This window comes from Amaranthus tricolor, chromosome 15 (genome assembly GCF_026212465.1).
Source record: "Amaranthus tricolor cultivar Red isolate AtriRed21 chromosome 15, ASM2621246v1, whole genome shotgun sequence".
Classification (NCBI taxonomy): Eukaryota; Viridiplantae; Streptophyta; class Magnoliopsida; order Caryophyllales; family Amaranthaceae; genus Amaranthus; species Amaranthus tricolor.
In genome coordinates, this window is record NC_080061.1 from 5997487 (window position 1) to 6012006 (window position 14520).

General features: G+C 31.2%; 2 protein-coding genes across 2 annotated transcripts; one reads left to right on the forward strand and one right to left on the reverse strand.

The window, feature by feature from the left end:
* Positions 1 to 5474: 5474 nt before the first annotated feature.
* On the reverse strand, positions 5475 to 8653 carry LOC130800968 (protein MIZU-KUSSEI 1-like). Its single transcript, XM_057664712.1, has 2 exons — positions 8577 to 8653; positions 5475 to 6365 (listed from the first exon to the last, which is right to left on the reverse strand). Exons 1-2 carry the CDS (start codon positions 8651 to 8653, stop codon positions 5624 to 5626), a joined length of 819 nt encoding a protein of 272 aa, XP_057520695.1. The 3' UTR covers positions 5475 to 5623.
* Positions 8654 to 9359: 706 nt separating this feature from the next.
* LOC130801221 (rop guanine nucleotide exchange factor 7-like) lies at positions 9360 to 14317 on the forward strand. Its single transcript, XM_057665016.1, has 7 exons — positions 9360 to 10084; positions 10706 to 10822; positions 10958 to 11112; positions 12228 to 12302; positions 12380 to 12670; positions 13112 to 13462; positions 13559 to 14317. Exons 1-7 carry the CDS (start codon positions 9877 to 9879, stop codon positions 14057 to 14059), a joined length of 1698 nt encoding a protein of 565 aa, XP_057520999.1. The 5' UTR covers positions 9360 to 9876; the 3' UTR covers positions 14060 to 14317.
* Positions 14318 to 14520: the final 203 nt, after the last annotated feature.

Genomic DNA, 14520 nt, shown 5'->3' on the forward strand with positions numbered 1-14520 from the left:
GGTTCATTATGTACACATCAAAAACATACGTAACAATGTGGACATAACATATTCGCAGCTACCTATATAATAAGTCACCTTTCAAGTAAAGTATTGCCTTTTTAACGAATCCGCACCAAACACTGATCTTAAGCTTTGGATTCGTCTCTAGATAGCTATGTTTTCACTCTTTTGTAAAAGGAATGGGATATGCCTCTAAAATGTGATGATGACTCTTAAGAGAAATATAATTGTTCGTTTCTTGACTAGCTATATGTGTGTTAAAAAGACAATGAATGAAGCTAATAATTTATAATTTTTAAATTTATATTTAGTAGATTAAATTAAATAGCTATCTCTATGTATTATATATGTGAATTAAACTTATACTCCTAGTTAGTAGGCAACTAAACATAATTAGAGTATGCTATTAGATTTTGACAATTCGTCACATAATCTCACTAAGGCCCATTCGTGTGGATACGAGACACCCATGAGTTTGGGACCATAAACTCATGGGTCAACAACGTTGACTTGTACATATACTTGGTGAAGTTCATTGTTAAGTATTTGCAACGTATACAAATAGCAAACCAATCTATCTAGTATACTAATGAAGAAACGATTAGGACACATGTCGACTTTATAATAAGAATTTTCCATCTCTTTTTATGTTCTTATTAGGCAACTATTTTTTAGCATTTAATGTATTATCTTTCTGATTAGATATATTTAATTGATTAGTTAGAAAAGATTATAAAACTATGACTTATTTAAGGAATAACTTTTCACCCTTACAATCAATTAAGATATGTGGTATCTATTAATTAGAATGGATAATTATCGGATAACATATTAATTACTTTTACAGTCTTTAAAACAAATCAATTTATAGATTCAATCTGCTTAGGGGTCATACAATAACCTAATTACACATATAAAATTAATAAAATAATTCATAAATCGTGCTTGACTCGGGGATTTATCTAGTTATTATGATAAAGTAATAAGCTAGGGTGATGAAGGAAATAATTATTAGAATATTTGGCTTGAATGTTAACATATTATCTCTGATATCATGTCAAAGAACTTAACTTAATTAGAATATTTCTCTACATTATATGCTTAGCGAAGTTGGTTCCTGGACGACAGTGGTCTAAGTTTTGAATAATGTTTTGACAACTAAAGACACGAGAGCATAATCAATATGCCCTATTAAAAAAATACCATAGAATATCCATGCTTGAAAAAACTAGTCCAAAACTTAGAATCCTAGCTTATTCATGTAGAGGAAGACCATGTTCTCTCTATCATTGGTTATAGACGAACAAAATCAAATTCACCAAAGATTATCAATCATAACCCTATTTTGGCATATGCCTTGCACCCAACAAAGTTGCATCATTTGTATTATAAATTGGCTCTTGATATACTTGATCTAACATAGGTAACAAATTAAAACAATTTTTTTTATAACGTTTCCTAATAAGAAAGATGTAATGTGTCCAAGATTTTTCCAGCTTTCGGGTTAAAAATTGGTAATCTGCATCCTGAGGCTCAGATAAGTACTAGTAGAGAAACTTTTGAGCCTCAAGATGCAGATAATCTATTTTTCTCCCACATTAGAGCAAGAAAAACTTTTTATAATTCAACTGTCTAAACAGCTCTGACAGTATGCATATATTAGTGTATAAGTTAGTTGGGTAATTCATTTCATCATCTTATTTTTACTGTACTTATTATTACAAATTTTTCATTTTTTCCTATGCTGATATTACCAAACAACTAATGTTTGCTTAATTGAGCTATTGTTAATCATCAGTTGACTTATATTTTACTAAAATATTATTATTTTAAGATTGAGCAAGTCCTAACTCTTAATTTTTTTCTTTCCTAACTTTGAACTTCTTCACCCATATGATTAGAGAAGTGTTACTCTTCCTTAGATCTAGTTGGGTAACAAGTAATGTGTAATCAACGTTATTAGTTATTAGGAGTAATAAAAATTAATATTAATATTTGAGAGGAAAAGCATTATCCCATGGATCAAATTGGTACAAATAACACCACTATATATAGGCACCAACAAACACATGGCTTAACTAAGATAATTAAGTATGGTTAGAAATGGATAATCTGCATCTTCAGGCTCAATTTTCTGTGGATTTTTTCACGATGCACATGATCTGTTGCTCATCAACACTCTATCAAAAATGACAAACTTCTTTAAAGCCCTGTGTAATTTCATATATATATATATATATATATATATATATATATATATATATATATATATATATATATATATATATATATATATATAAAATAAATCAATATCAAATATTTAAGAGTAGTCAACATTGATGATAATTATATGACTTTTAATAGATAGTGCATTACAATCGTCATTTAATATCTATTTTCCTGATAAAAAAAATTATGAAAGTGAGGAATGTTTTAATTTTTAACAAAATAATAAATATAAACAAGATTTATTTTATTCTAAAATTAAAATTTTCTAATGATGGATACAAGCTACATATTGAGTTAATCTTATATATTACTTCTTCCGTTTCTTTTTGTTTGTCAACTTTAAATTTTTTCACATTGGGAGAGAAAAATTTAAATTTGATTTTTAAAGTATATTATATATATTGAAGATAAAATATATTCATGTGAGATTTTATTGAATTCGTTTAGATATAAAGTTTTTTAACATATAATTTTTACGTTTTTTTATAATGCATACTTAAAAGATATTAAGACTCAAAATTTACTTTGAAAAACCTAAAAAATAGGGTGAACAAAGAAAAAAAAGAAACACAGTAATTGATTGATTATTGTACATACAAAGAAGCCGGCAATCTTAGCTTTATTGTAGACTTGGGTTCCAATCTATGAAGTGTTTAGTGCATGAATCATTGTTGGCAATAGTTTTAACATAATGTCATAGTTTCTTTGTGATGTAGACACAACACAAGTGATATTCTAGCCAAAAAGTGTATGATTTGGCTTCATGCTAATTATTTTGCACCCTTCTTCATTAGCTTTAAGCGGTTAACAAAAATCTTGCCTTTAAAAATTAAGGATGTTGGACAATTCAAACAGTATTCTTAAATTATTACTCCTATTTGCCTTTCCAAGATGAATTACACATTTCAAACTTTTTTAGACTAAAACTTTATTTAATTCACACATTTTTATCGCACAAAGTACGAATAACAAAACAAAAGCTATAAAAAATTTCTCATAACAAAGCTTTCATAATGCCACTGAATGATGCTTTTCTTTCCATTAAGATTTCAAAAACTCGCATATCAATTAATCGAGATTTGATCTGATCCGCTTCGAATATCCAATTTAAATATCCAAAAATATTTAGATCATGTATTTAAAATATTCGGCATTTGATGCCAGTGGGAATAAGTTAAACATTTCAAATCAGATATCTAAAATATTCGATATCCGACATTCGAATTCAACCATAATTGTACTCTTATTAATATCGAATATCGAACGTACTCCTAATGTCAGATATCTGAATCTCAAATATTTGATAGCTAGGCAAATTTGTATCCAATATCTAAATTTTCGAATTGGATATTTGCAATTTGAACTAGAATTTCAGTCGTATATCGAATTGATCAATCATCAGATTTTCGAATTATCAAATAGTTTTGCTCAACCCTCGTTGATAAGTGCAATTATTTGTACTTATTTATATCCTTTTATACTCCTTAATGATGGTCGTTATTAGTAATTTCGTGCTTATTTTGAAGATTTATAATATATTACTCATTTTGGTTATTCATGTTGATTTTGAGTGATTTGATTGTTTTAAGCATAATTCTTATGGCTTTAATGATGACGGAGTTACTAAGGGGAATTTAGCTCGGTTGAAGATGTTCTACAAAGAAAATGAGCAAAAGAGTAGAAGAGTGTTTATAATGCAAAAGTTTTGAGTTGAAATTTGATACATGTCTACTCTTTTTACCATAACTTTTGATAGGAAGATTTCATTAATGCAAGGTTTGTAGCATTGGAAACTAGACTTCAAGAGCTTTCCAACGGTATTATTTTGTATTATTTTATTTTATCTTTATATTAATTAACTTCTTAGGATTTATTTAGTGGATAATAAGGAACAATTAGGTTAAGCCTTCTTTAGGGAGCAAAAGGGGGGAGATTGAAAACCTCTTCTTCTTCCTCCTTCCTGGTTCATCTTTCTCCATTTGAACACCACTTTAATTCTTGTAAGTTTTTAATTTCTTGTCATTTTAATTTCTTGTCTTTGTTTTACTTTCTCATTATTAGTTTAATCTTTCTTTATCAAATTTGTATTAGTTTAATGTTTTCTTGTCATTCTTTAATTGTTTTCTTAGAAATTGTCATTTAATAAATTGTTCTTTCTATTTTGTCTCTTGGATCTTCAATTGTGTGTGTCATAGTTTAATTATTGTTTTTCCTTGCAAATTTCATTATTATCATCTATTATCATGCTTAGTTTCATTCTAGGGTTTGTGTTCATTGTTTCCACCATTAATAGTGAGTAGATCCATTTTCTAGGATTAGGGTTTAAACCTACAATTCAAGTATAATTTGATTATTAAAAGTGTCTATGAAATTAGGATTAAAGTGTTTAAATTCAGCCAATAACCCTAAATTAAATATGCTTTGTTGAACTAGTCAATAGAACTAGCATGCGACATTAGGATCAACTTTGCTTTAGGGTAAATTTTCGTTAAATTCTTATTAATTCGTTCAACAAAACTAGTATGTGAGAATTGAATTAGTAGGGTCTAAATCTAATAGTTAATCAACAGAGCGAGATTTTGAGATTAACAAGATCATATTTAATCACACAATTTATCCGACATTTCATAGACACTAATGAGAGTTTGATCATACAAGAATTTAGGGGATTCCTAACACCCTAGATCTTTCATTATATAGTTTCAATCACATTTTCTTATTGCATTTTTAGTTTGTTAGAAAACAACCAATCAAACACATTTTTCTCTTTGAGCAATACAATTAGTAGAAATTAGCAAGTTTCTTGTCCTAACTTCCTTGTGTTCGACCCGCGACTACACGTACACCGTGCACTTACGGTTAAATAAAATTTGCACATCACTAGTTAACTGGATTACTCGCATGGAATATTGGCTAATAAACAATTATTTAAACCAATTGTTATTAAAATATTTGGTAAAAATTATGTGTCCCCTCTTGGTTTTTTATTAGAAAATACAAGTCAAAATTATAACTCATGAAATGCTTTTTGATTTTATCTTAAAAAATCAAATCTTCTATTAACATGAAAGTCATTTATCAAACATGGAAATTATATAGTGTACAACCAACAAAATGAATAGAGCAATTATTGGACAAGAGTCAAATACCGAAAAAGAAAGGAGTCAAATACAATAATTTCGCAACAAGAGAAACAGCTAAATCTAAATCTAATTTGCTTATTCGATTTGAATCTAATTCAAAATATACGCACTTTTGTGCTTTTTTTTCTCTACATTTCTAATTCTATTATGCATTCATCACTTCTCCATACATCAACATTTTACTACTCAATGTCTAACATTTTAACTATTTTTTTCAATCACATTGAAATCTTTGAATATGATAAAAATTAAGCAGATCTAAGCAAGAAAACACTCAGTTCTTGACCAGAAGATTCATCATCCTCATTAATCATATGAAATGACTCAGAATCAGCACCCCCAATCACCCATTCAAAATTACCCCTCATGTACATGATTTCTTGTCTTTCTCCTTCACCATAGATTAGGCCAGCACCCATGTTAATATCCTGCATCTTCTTCAGGAACTCTTTAATATCAGTTTTCGCCTTACGACGAGTAGCAAACCCTAGTCTTCGGCCATTACAAAACAGAGTCCAAACAGGGACTAAATGCAGAGGGCAAGAACCCAACTCAGAACTCTTACTTTCCAACGCAATTCGAAGGACTCCATAACCCATTTCTTTAACAAGCTTTCGACTAGACATGGGGAGTTCTAGAAGAAGAGAAGGTCTCGATGAGTGACAACTGGTTTGGAGACAGAAAAAGACGTGGTGACCCTCGCGGTGGCCAAAAAAGGTGCAGGTAACCATGAATTTAGAAAACCGTGGTGGTACAAATTGGGTGATTAGGGTTTCGGTATCACCGGTGGTGGAATCAGGGGAGGAGCAAGAGGGGAAATCTTGAGGATTATCGAAGGAATCGAAGATGATATCGTCTCTCAGAGAGGTGCTGAGGCGTTTCTTGGTGGTTATTGGTAGTGTTGCGGTGGTGGGCGGGCGGTACATGGTGTAGAAACCAAGGAGGATGCGACGGAGGAAATCGATTTTCACTATTGTTGTTCTGAAATTTCTTGTTGAGATTTTGATGTGAGAGAAACGATATTAGATCTTTAGTAGTGGATGATGTGGGTTAAATCAATATTTAAAAGAGCGGGAAAAAGAAAAATAAGCTGACCGTTATGTTTTGTTATTATCAGTGTATAAACTCGTGCAATGCACCGTTTTTCAGCATCGATATATATAAATATATGATATTATAAAATGAAATTAAAGATATTATTCAGTAGAAACACTCAATTTGACATTTATATATATAAATTAATTATATGTAATATTAGAAATTGACAACAATATATTATGCAGATTGCAGTGTATTATAATCTCTAATTTACTCAATTTAACTATAAATAAATGCAATAATTCCTAATCAATAACCGTGATTTATAAATCACCATAAAAAGACAAAAAAATAATAAAATAAATGAAATCCAAAAAGGTAAATTAAAATCACAAAACTCCCATCCTATCAAATTCTACCATATAAGAGTGATTTATTAACTTCACAAATCACCGTTATAAACTATAATCTCCTCAAATAAATGCAAGTTAAAGATACTTTAATCGTAGAGATATTGGTCAAAATCAAATGTTATGTCATTTTTTCTTTAACTAATAAATAAGTTTCATTGGACAAACTCTCTTTATGTATGATATTTGGAATTTCCAAGCTTTTTAGTATAACGTATAATTACTCATTCCTATTCACTATTATTATTCTATTTTGATTTTTAATACTATTTATTAATGATTATTAATTTGTATTTTATTCTTAATTTATAAATTAAAATATAGTCAAGTTTGATCTTGTTTGATTTGTCTTAATGTAAATTTTACTAACATCAACAATTTATAATTTTAATTAAGCAAAATTTGAGATATTTATGATTGAATACGTACATTGACAAACATAGAAAAACTAAATGAAATAATAATAGTGAATATGAGGAAATATGTTTTTGAATTGGTTTTTAAGACTTTTTTTTTTATTTTATATGAAGACTTAATGACTTTAAGTGTTTTAATGTTTTATTTAATTTGTTTGAAAGAAGTTGAATTTATTAATTTATCACAATAACTAAATCAATTAAGTTATAAGAGAAAGCTTTTATGAAATGTTAATTGATGCGATACGATTGAGAAAAAATTATTATAGTTTGGTTTAATATTTGACGTTTTAATTAATTTTGAGCTGAATTTAGCTAAATACATATTTTTGATTTTCAAAATCTAACATGTATTTTTACCTATTACTTGAACATTTGATAACTTTTTAAAATTTTAAATGATATGAATAAAATAAAATTGACATTAATACTAATTTAAAAAGTACATTAAAAAATTATCTCCATCCGGATAATTTATAGTGATTGACTTTAAAGCCAACGACCACTATAAAGATAAATAAAATTTATAAAAAAAAATTAGAATTCATTTGATATTTAAAAATACTTTCTTTGCAATTTAATGTTTTTTTAATCGATATGGAAAATAATAATTTTCTGAGATTTTTAATTATAAATTAGATGATTACAATTACATGATTGTGCTGATAACTGATTAACTTTAAAAGTTAACCATATTGAATTATCCATTTCCATCCTTACTCTAATAGCCGACTACCCCATTTCATCCTAGCTAATTGTGGTGAAAGATCAGCACAAATGCACAAGGGAATTTACAAAGAAGGGGAGGGCAACAATTACTAAGTATATTTTAAATAATACCCATTTAGTAATACTCCATCATACAATATTCTTATATTTGTTACTCCTTCTATTCTAAGTGTCTCCTTAAAATGGTACACATATCAATGCACTTATCCAAGTTCAATATTTTTAAATCAATATAATTTAAAATTATAAAAATTAATATTAATAATCTTTACATTGAGATAAATTAAATAATATTCAACTAAAAAATATTTTAAATTATACATATTAAGATTTAAATTAAAATTAAAAATAACTAATAAATAATATCAAAAAATAAATGAGAAATTTTAGTATTGGGTATATAGAACCTCAATTACAAGATTGTTAATTGTTCTTGAAACTATTGCTAAGATTGCATTGCAATCCATCATAAAGATGTTAAAACATATTATAATTTGAATGGCGGGTTAAAAGAAGTTTAGATGAAATATGATGGAGTGTGTGTTTCTATAGTTAAAAACTAAAGTTCTCCATCGGTGCCACCCTCTCATTCTCCGTCCCTCTCCAACACTCCACCATTAGCCACCCTCTTACACCCCCCTCTACGTAGTCGACCACTCCAACTGAAGGTGGAGTCAATCCCCATTATGACCACCACCTCCATCCTTTTCTAGACACCCTCACCTTTGCTTTGCCCACTAACCAAAATTCTAGTTTTTCAGGTACTAATTAGCTACTTAAAGAAAAAGACATTAAAGAGTTGTGGAGGTTGAAGATCAAGTGGTGTTGTTGTTACGCTAAAAATAAAGAGGAGAAAGAAAATGAAGATGAAGATGAAGCCATTAAAGGGTCGTGGAGGTTAAAAATGAAGATGAAATAATGGGAAACTATTTCGGTGGTAGTTTGCTAAGAGATTGGTGGGCCAGTGGTGGCACTTGGAGAGAGGGCCGGGTTAGTGTCAGTAGGGAAAGGGATGGATGGTGGTGGGTTGATTGCCGCGAGGAAGAGGTTGATTCTGTTGACTTTTTCAAAAAAATTTCTTCAAATTAATTGTCATAGTAGGTTACTTTATTATCTTATTATATGTTAGACGCGAAGTATTATTTATAATTAATTAAAAATTGAAATTATTGTAGAAAAATAAAAAAAAATTATTTTAGATAATCTTTTCAATTATAAATAAATTTAAATCTAAGATAAATTTAATAAGGTCTTTTTAAAAAAAGGTAAATTTAATAAGATCTTGAATAGTTAAATCAATAACTAACCCTAATAGTATTATTTTGTACAAATTCTATCATATAGTTCAATTTTTTAGTATGTCCAACAAGAAATACAAATATTTGAGGAGTATTTCCATCATCATTTTCATACTATAATACTTGGTTTATACATTCTTTTTGAAATCACACGATTCCCCTAACTTATTTTCAATAAAAATTGAACCAACTCCACTATGAAATAGTTCATTATTAAACTTGTCAACAAAGCATAGATTAATGAGAACTTGAGAAGCAAGCCGACTAAAAGTGGGGCTTGGTGGATAAAGCTAACCAAATTTTAAGGTTTGTAAGGCGAGCCTTTGTTCTTTCATTCTTGGACTTATATGACCACTGTTATCATCTTCTTTGTCCCTTCACCTTGTTTTTTTCTTAACCCAAACTTTCCATAAACAAACCTCAAAACAACCCAACAATCTACAAGAAAGTGTACCAATATTGGCTTTTGGGAACCATTTTTATCCAAATAGAAACCACAGAAGAAGGTATTATCATGTGACAGTCAATACCCATGTCCCATTGCCTCAAATTTGTTTTCTGGGTTTTAAGAGACGAAAATTTGTGAAGACAAGCTTGATCGGTGTCAAAAATGGTGGAAAAAATGGGGACTTCTTATGGAGATCAGTTAATTGAGGAAAGAAGGAGCTCAGTTGGGTTACCAGAAGAAAGCTCAAATACAGAGCAAAGCCATACTTGCAGCTCATTAGACTGTTCTTTTTCAACTCCTTCTACATCTACTTGTTCTCCTTTTCCTTCCCCCGCCGCCATTAATCATGGCAATTTGAAGAACAAATCAGGTTTTCATTTGGGGTTTGTCAAATTTATTTAGTTAAATAAATACTATGGGTGTTTTATTTTATTGGACAATTTTAGCTTATCTTGATACAATTAAAGGGTTGGATGGTCAAAATCAGTAATACTATATTTGGTAAATTAGCTAGTTGAAACATGTATTGTTATATTGTAAATTATGAATAATCTGATTTTGCATAGCAGCGGGTTTAAAATCAGCTAATTAAACTAAATAATAAAATTAATTGATTAAATCAGCCACGTATCAATTATTAGGTTTCAGTAATCAACTACCAGTTTTTTTGCCAAACACTCCTATATTCTATATTTAGTATATTGAATCTTGGCTTAATCAAAAGTTTAAATTCATGTTTAAATTCATAGTTTGAGCTCTGAGGGCCAACATATGATATATGTACTCTATCATGCTGCTCCGCCCACATAGAGCCATTCAGGTGGAAGAGATTCAAACCTGTTGTTTTGGAATCCAATTTAACAAAAAGTTAAAGTTGAAGGTTGTAATCTCAGGACATATTACATACTCTATTAGTGTGAATGTAACCTGTAGTTGTAGTCCTATGATATAATATTCTATCAGTTTTTTAATGAATGTGTTTGGATTGCAGAAATGGATATGATGAAAGAAAGGTTTGCTAAGTTGCTGCTAGGAGAAGATATGTCTGGTTCTGGTAAAGGTGTTAGCACAGCATTGGCTATATCTAATGCTATCACTAATTTATGTGGTACATTATATTTTTTCCAAACTTTTACATTTCCTGCCTATTAGTTTGATTTTTGTTCAATTTCTTATAATTTTAGTTAGTATTTCATTGTAGCTTATAACATAGAATTTGTGCTTTGAATGTTTTAAACTGTAGCTACATTATTTGGGCAACTATGGAGATTGGAACCATTGGCACCTCAAAAGAAAGCAATGTGGAGAAGAGAAATGGAATGGCTTCTTAGTGTTGCTGATTACATTGTTGAACTAATGCCTTCTAGTCAATCATTCCCTGATGGAAATATATTAGAGGTAGCTTGCATTTTATCAGATTCTTCAGTTTTCTTTACAGTATATGTAACTACTGTCTCATGATTCGCTAATCTTTGCGCAAATTGCAAACTGAAAAAGACGAATTGTAGTTAGTTTTGGCTATTCTTGGGAAAATTTGAGTGAGTCGCGAATTCAAAAAGTGAATCAGTTAGAGAACTATGTTACAGTGATACGACTCCATGAGGAATTTCGTTTAACCTTAACTGACTTTTAGAATTTGAAACGTTGGACTTTTTCCAGTGTTACCTAATTGACTAATTGCAAAATGTGAATTGTGAATTCATTTTGGGCTGATTGTGAATTTGAAGAGCGAATTAGGTATTCTGGGTCCTTCACTTCGCCAATATAACTTGTTTTTGTATGGACTGTTTGAATATGTTTGAATAGGGATGGCACGCGAGTAAAAGTATATGGGTTTCACACCGCATCCGCCCTAGTTTAGGTGGGTATGGGTATGATTTTGGTGGGTAGTCGGTGGATATGGGTGTGAATAGTCCTACCCGCCATGGCAGTAGCCGGGTAGGTGGTGGGTATGAGGTCTTACCCGCCTCTCTTCATAGCCGCCCACCCTTTATATACAATGTACTAATTTTGCCATCCCTATGTTTGAATTATTAGGGATACTTGCAGAAGCACACTGGTTATAGTGATTAACAAGATTAGAAGTAAAAGGAACAAAGAAAACAAACTCCTATATGCTAGATCATGTGCCTTAAAAACCTGATCTCTTCGCACTTTCCACAGGGAACCGAGATGAAAAATAATAAAATCTTGCTAATTTAGGTGTATATAGGACTATAAGAGTCTTCTTGTTGTATTAAGATTTCACTTTTCAGAAGTTCATTTTTGGATGATCTAATCAATTGCAGCCATATGGGTTGGTTTATAACACAAAACACCTTTGGTGTATGTAATGTAAATTCTGCATCAGCTCTAGAACGAGTCTGTAAATCCGTCTCAACGAAACCTAGTGCTTTGAGTTATTCTTTTCTTGTGTTTTGCTGTATTTCTATGTTGCACTATACAATCATTCTATTAGACGTATTAATCAATCAACTAATCATATTTATACCTCGTGTGTCGCTCTTAAACAGGTCATGACCTGCAAACCGCGTTCTGATCTCTGTATTAATCTCCCAGCTCTCAGAAAGCTAGATAATATGCTTATTGTAAGAACTGCTCAAGAACGAAGTATTTTGTATCACATCTATTATTATACTCTGTACTGATTTGTTGTAATGATCAGGAATTATTGGATAGCTTTCACTACACAGAGTTCTGGTACGTGGATCAAGGAATTGTGGGTATGGAAACTGATGGATCGTCCTCCTTCAGAAGACAGCTGCAACGACAAGAAGAAAAATGGTGGTTACCTGTCCCTCGAGTTCCACCTGGTGGTCTACAAGAGGACATACGGAAGCAATTGCAGCACAAACGTGATTGTGCAAACCAGATACTCAAGGCTGCAATGGCAATAAATAGCATTGTATTGACTGATATGGAGGTTCCAGAATCGTATTTGGAAAATCTTCCGAAGGTATTATTCATAGTACATTGTAACTCAAAACCATATAAAATTTCTTACGGGTTTGCTTGGCAAATGTTTGTTGGCGGAAACTGTAGGCTGGTTTGGCCAATTGGAAGTATTGACTAATTTACTAGTTGTTTGAGCCACTTATTTAAGTCAGATGTTATAGAGATGTTTGGTAAAAATTAGTTGTTCATTGTTGGAAACAACCAATGAGTTTTGACTTAAAAGTCATTTTTTCAGCTGACTTAGATGCTATTTAAAAAACACTTTTTTTGGCTGTTTGACTAACCAAAAAGTCAATAGTCAAAAGTTAACTAAAGAGCCAATAATCACACCCTAACTCTACTTCTACCAGCTTTTGTATTTGTTTTAAAATCATTTCTTTTGATCCCATTTAGTTTAATCTTGCTTTGAAAATTTATTGTGTTTTACTTGTTTTGGTGACAGAATGGAAGAGCTAGCTTGGGTGATTTGGTTTACCGCTACATAAACTCCGACCAATTTTCCCCCCAGCGTCTCCTAGATTGCCTTGATATGTCATCTGAACACCAAGCTATCGAGATGGCTAATCGAGTAGAAGCCTCGATTTACTTATGGCGGCAGAAGGGTAGCTCAATACATAACTCGAAAAAATCTATGCCAAGGTCTTCCTGGGAAATGGTCAAGGATTTGATGGTTGATTCTGAGAAGAGAGAACTTCTAGCAGATAGGGCTGAAAGCCTTCTGCTTTGTCTAAGACAACAGTTTCCTGGCCTTCCACAAACAGCATTGGACATGAGCAAAATTCAACACAACAAGGTTTGTTTTTCTAGTTCTGTTGTCCGTCCCTATGATACACGCATCATCCTTTTTTCCCGATTGTATTCTGAAGTTCGATTTTGCATATTTATCTAGGATGTTGGAAAATCAATCCTTGAGAGCTACTCGAGGGTTCTCGAGAGCCTAGCGTTCAACATAGTTGCGAGAATAGACGATCTCCTTTATGTAGATGACGTGGCTAAACATTCAGATCATTTGTCTCCGATCTCCAAAGTCAGCATCATTGCACACAAAACCGTTAAGATTCCAAACAAAATGCCCACGTCTGGGACTCCGTATAAGACTGCCTTTACGACACCCAACTTTTCATCGGAAAAAGGAGAATGGGAAAGATCACCGTTACGATCTCCCTTTCTTAGCAGCAGTGGGAAGATTATAAGCCATGGGTTTGGAGTTAAAAAGGCACTTAACAACTACCTTATCGATGCTATTGGCAATGTGGGCGGATGTAAAGACAATTATCAGGAAGCGTACACAATCAGTGAAGCATCACCGATACCAATATATCAGGAGGCGAGACCTCTTGACAGTGCACAAAGAGCTGTCAGCCCGAGTTCTAAACTGTCGACTCTTTGATCAAATAGTGTCTTGAATTTGTGTATCTTGTATGTAACAATATATTTAACTTTGTTTGAGGAACAGGGGATCCAAGTGACTTGATTTTTGGGTGTGTGTTCAAATTATTTTGTGCTACATAGGGACCATTGTACTCCATAAAACAAATGCAGCCATAAGAAAATGCACATATTATCTCTCTGCATAGTCTAAGAGGGTGAAGCCTATGACTGTTTATAATGGATAAGTAATCCTAGCTAATCCTTCTATTATTTAGGCGGAATATTGATTTGTTTAACTAGTTGATAGTATTGTTATTTTTGTTGGTTATTTGGGTAGTTGTATAAAATTAGTTGTTGGAGGTGTTTGGTAAATTTTATTGTTAGTTGTTAGTTTTTATAAATTAAAAAAGGGTTATCAAGTCAAAATATATAGAAGAAACTAGTAAATCGGACAAAGTAGTTTTCTCATCTTGACTTTAA

Coding starts and splice junctions, on each gene's coding strand:
- LOC130800968 (XM_057664712.1), bottom strand. CDS start 8,653: ATGGGGATTGACTCCACCTTCAGTTGGAGTGGTCGACTACGTAGAGGG. Junction 6,366..8,576: donor AGGGTGGCTAATGGTGGAGT/GTTGGAGAGGGA, acceptor AATCTCAACAAG/AAATTTCAGAACAACAATAG.
- LOC130801221 (XM_057665016.1), top strand. CDS start 9,877: ATGGTGGAAAAAATGGGGACTTCTTATGGAGATCAGTTAATTGAGGAA. Junction 12,303..12,379: donor AGCTAGATAATATGCTTATT/GTAAGAACTGCT, acceptor TGTAATGATCAG/GAATTATTGGATAGCTTTCA. Junction 13,463..13,558: donor GCAAAATTCAACACAACAAG/GTTTGTTTTTCT, acceptor ATATTTATCTAG/GATGTTGGAAAATCAATCCT.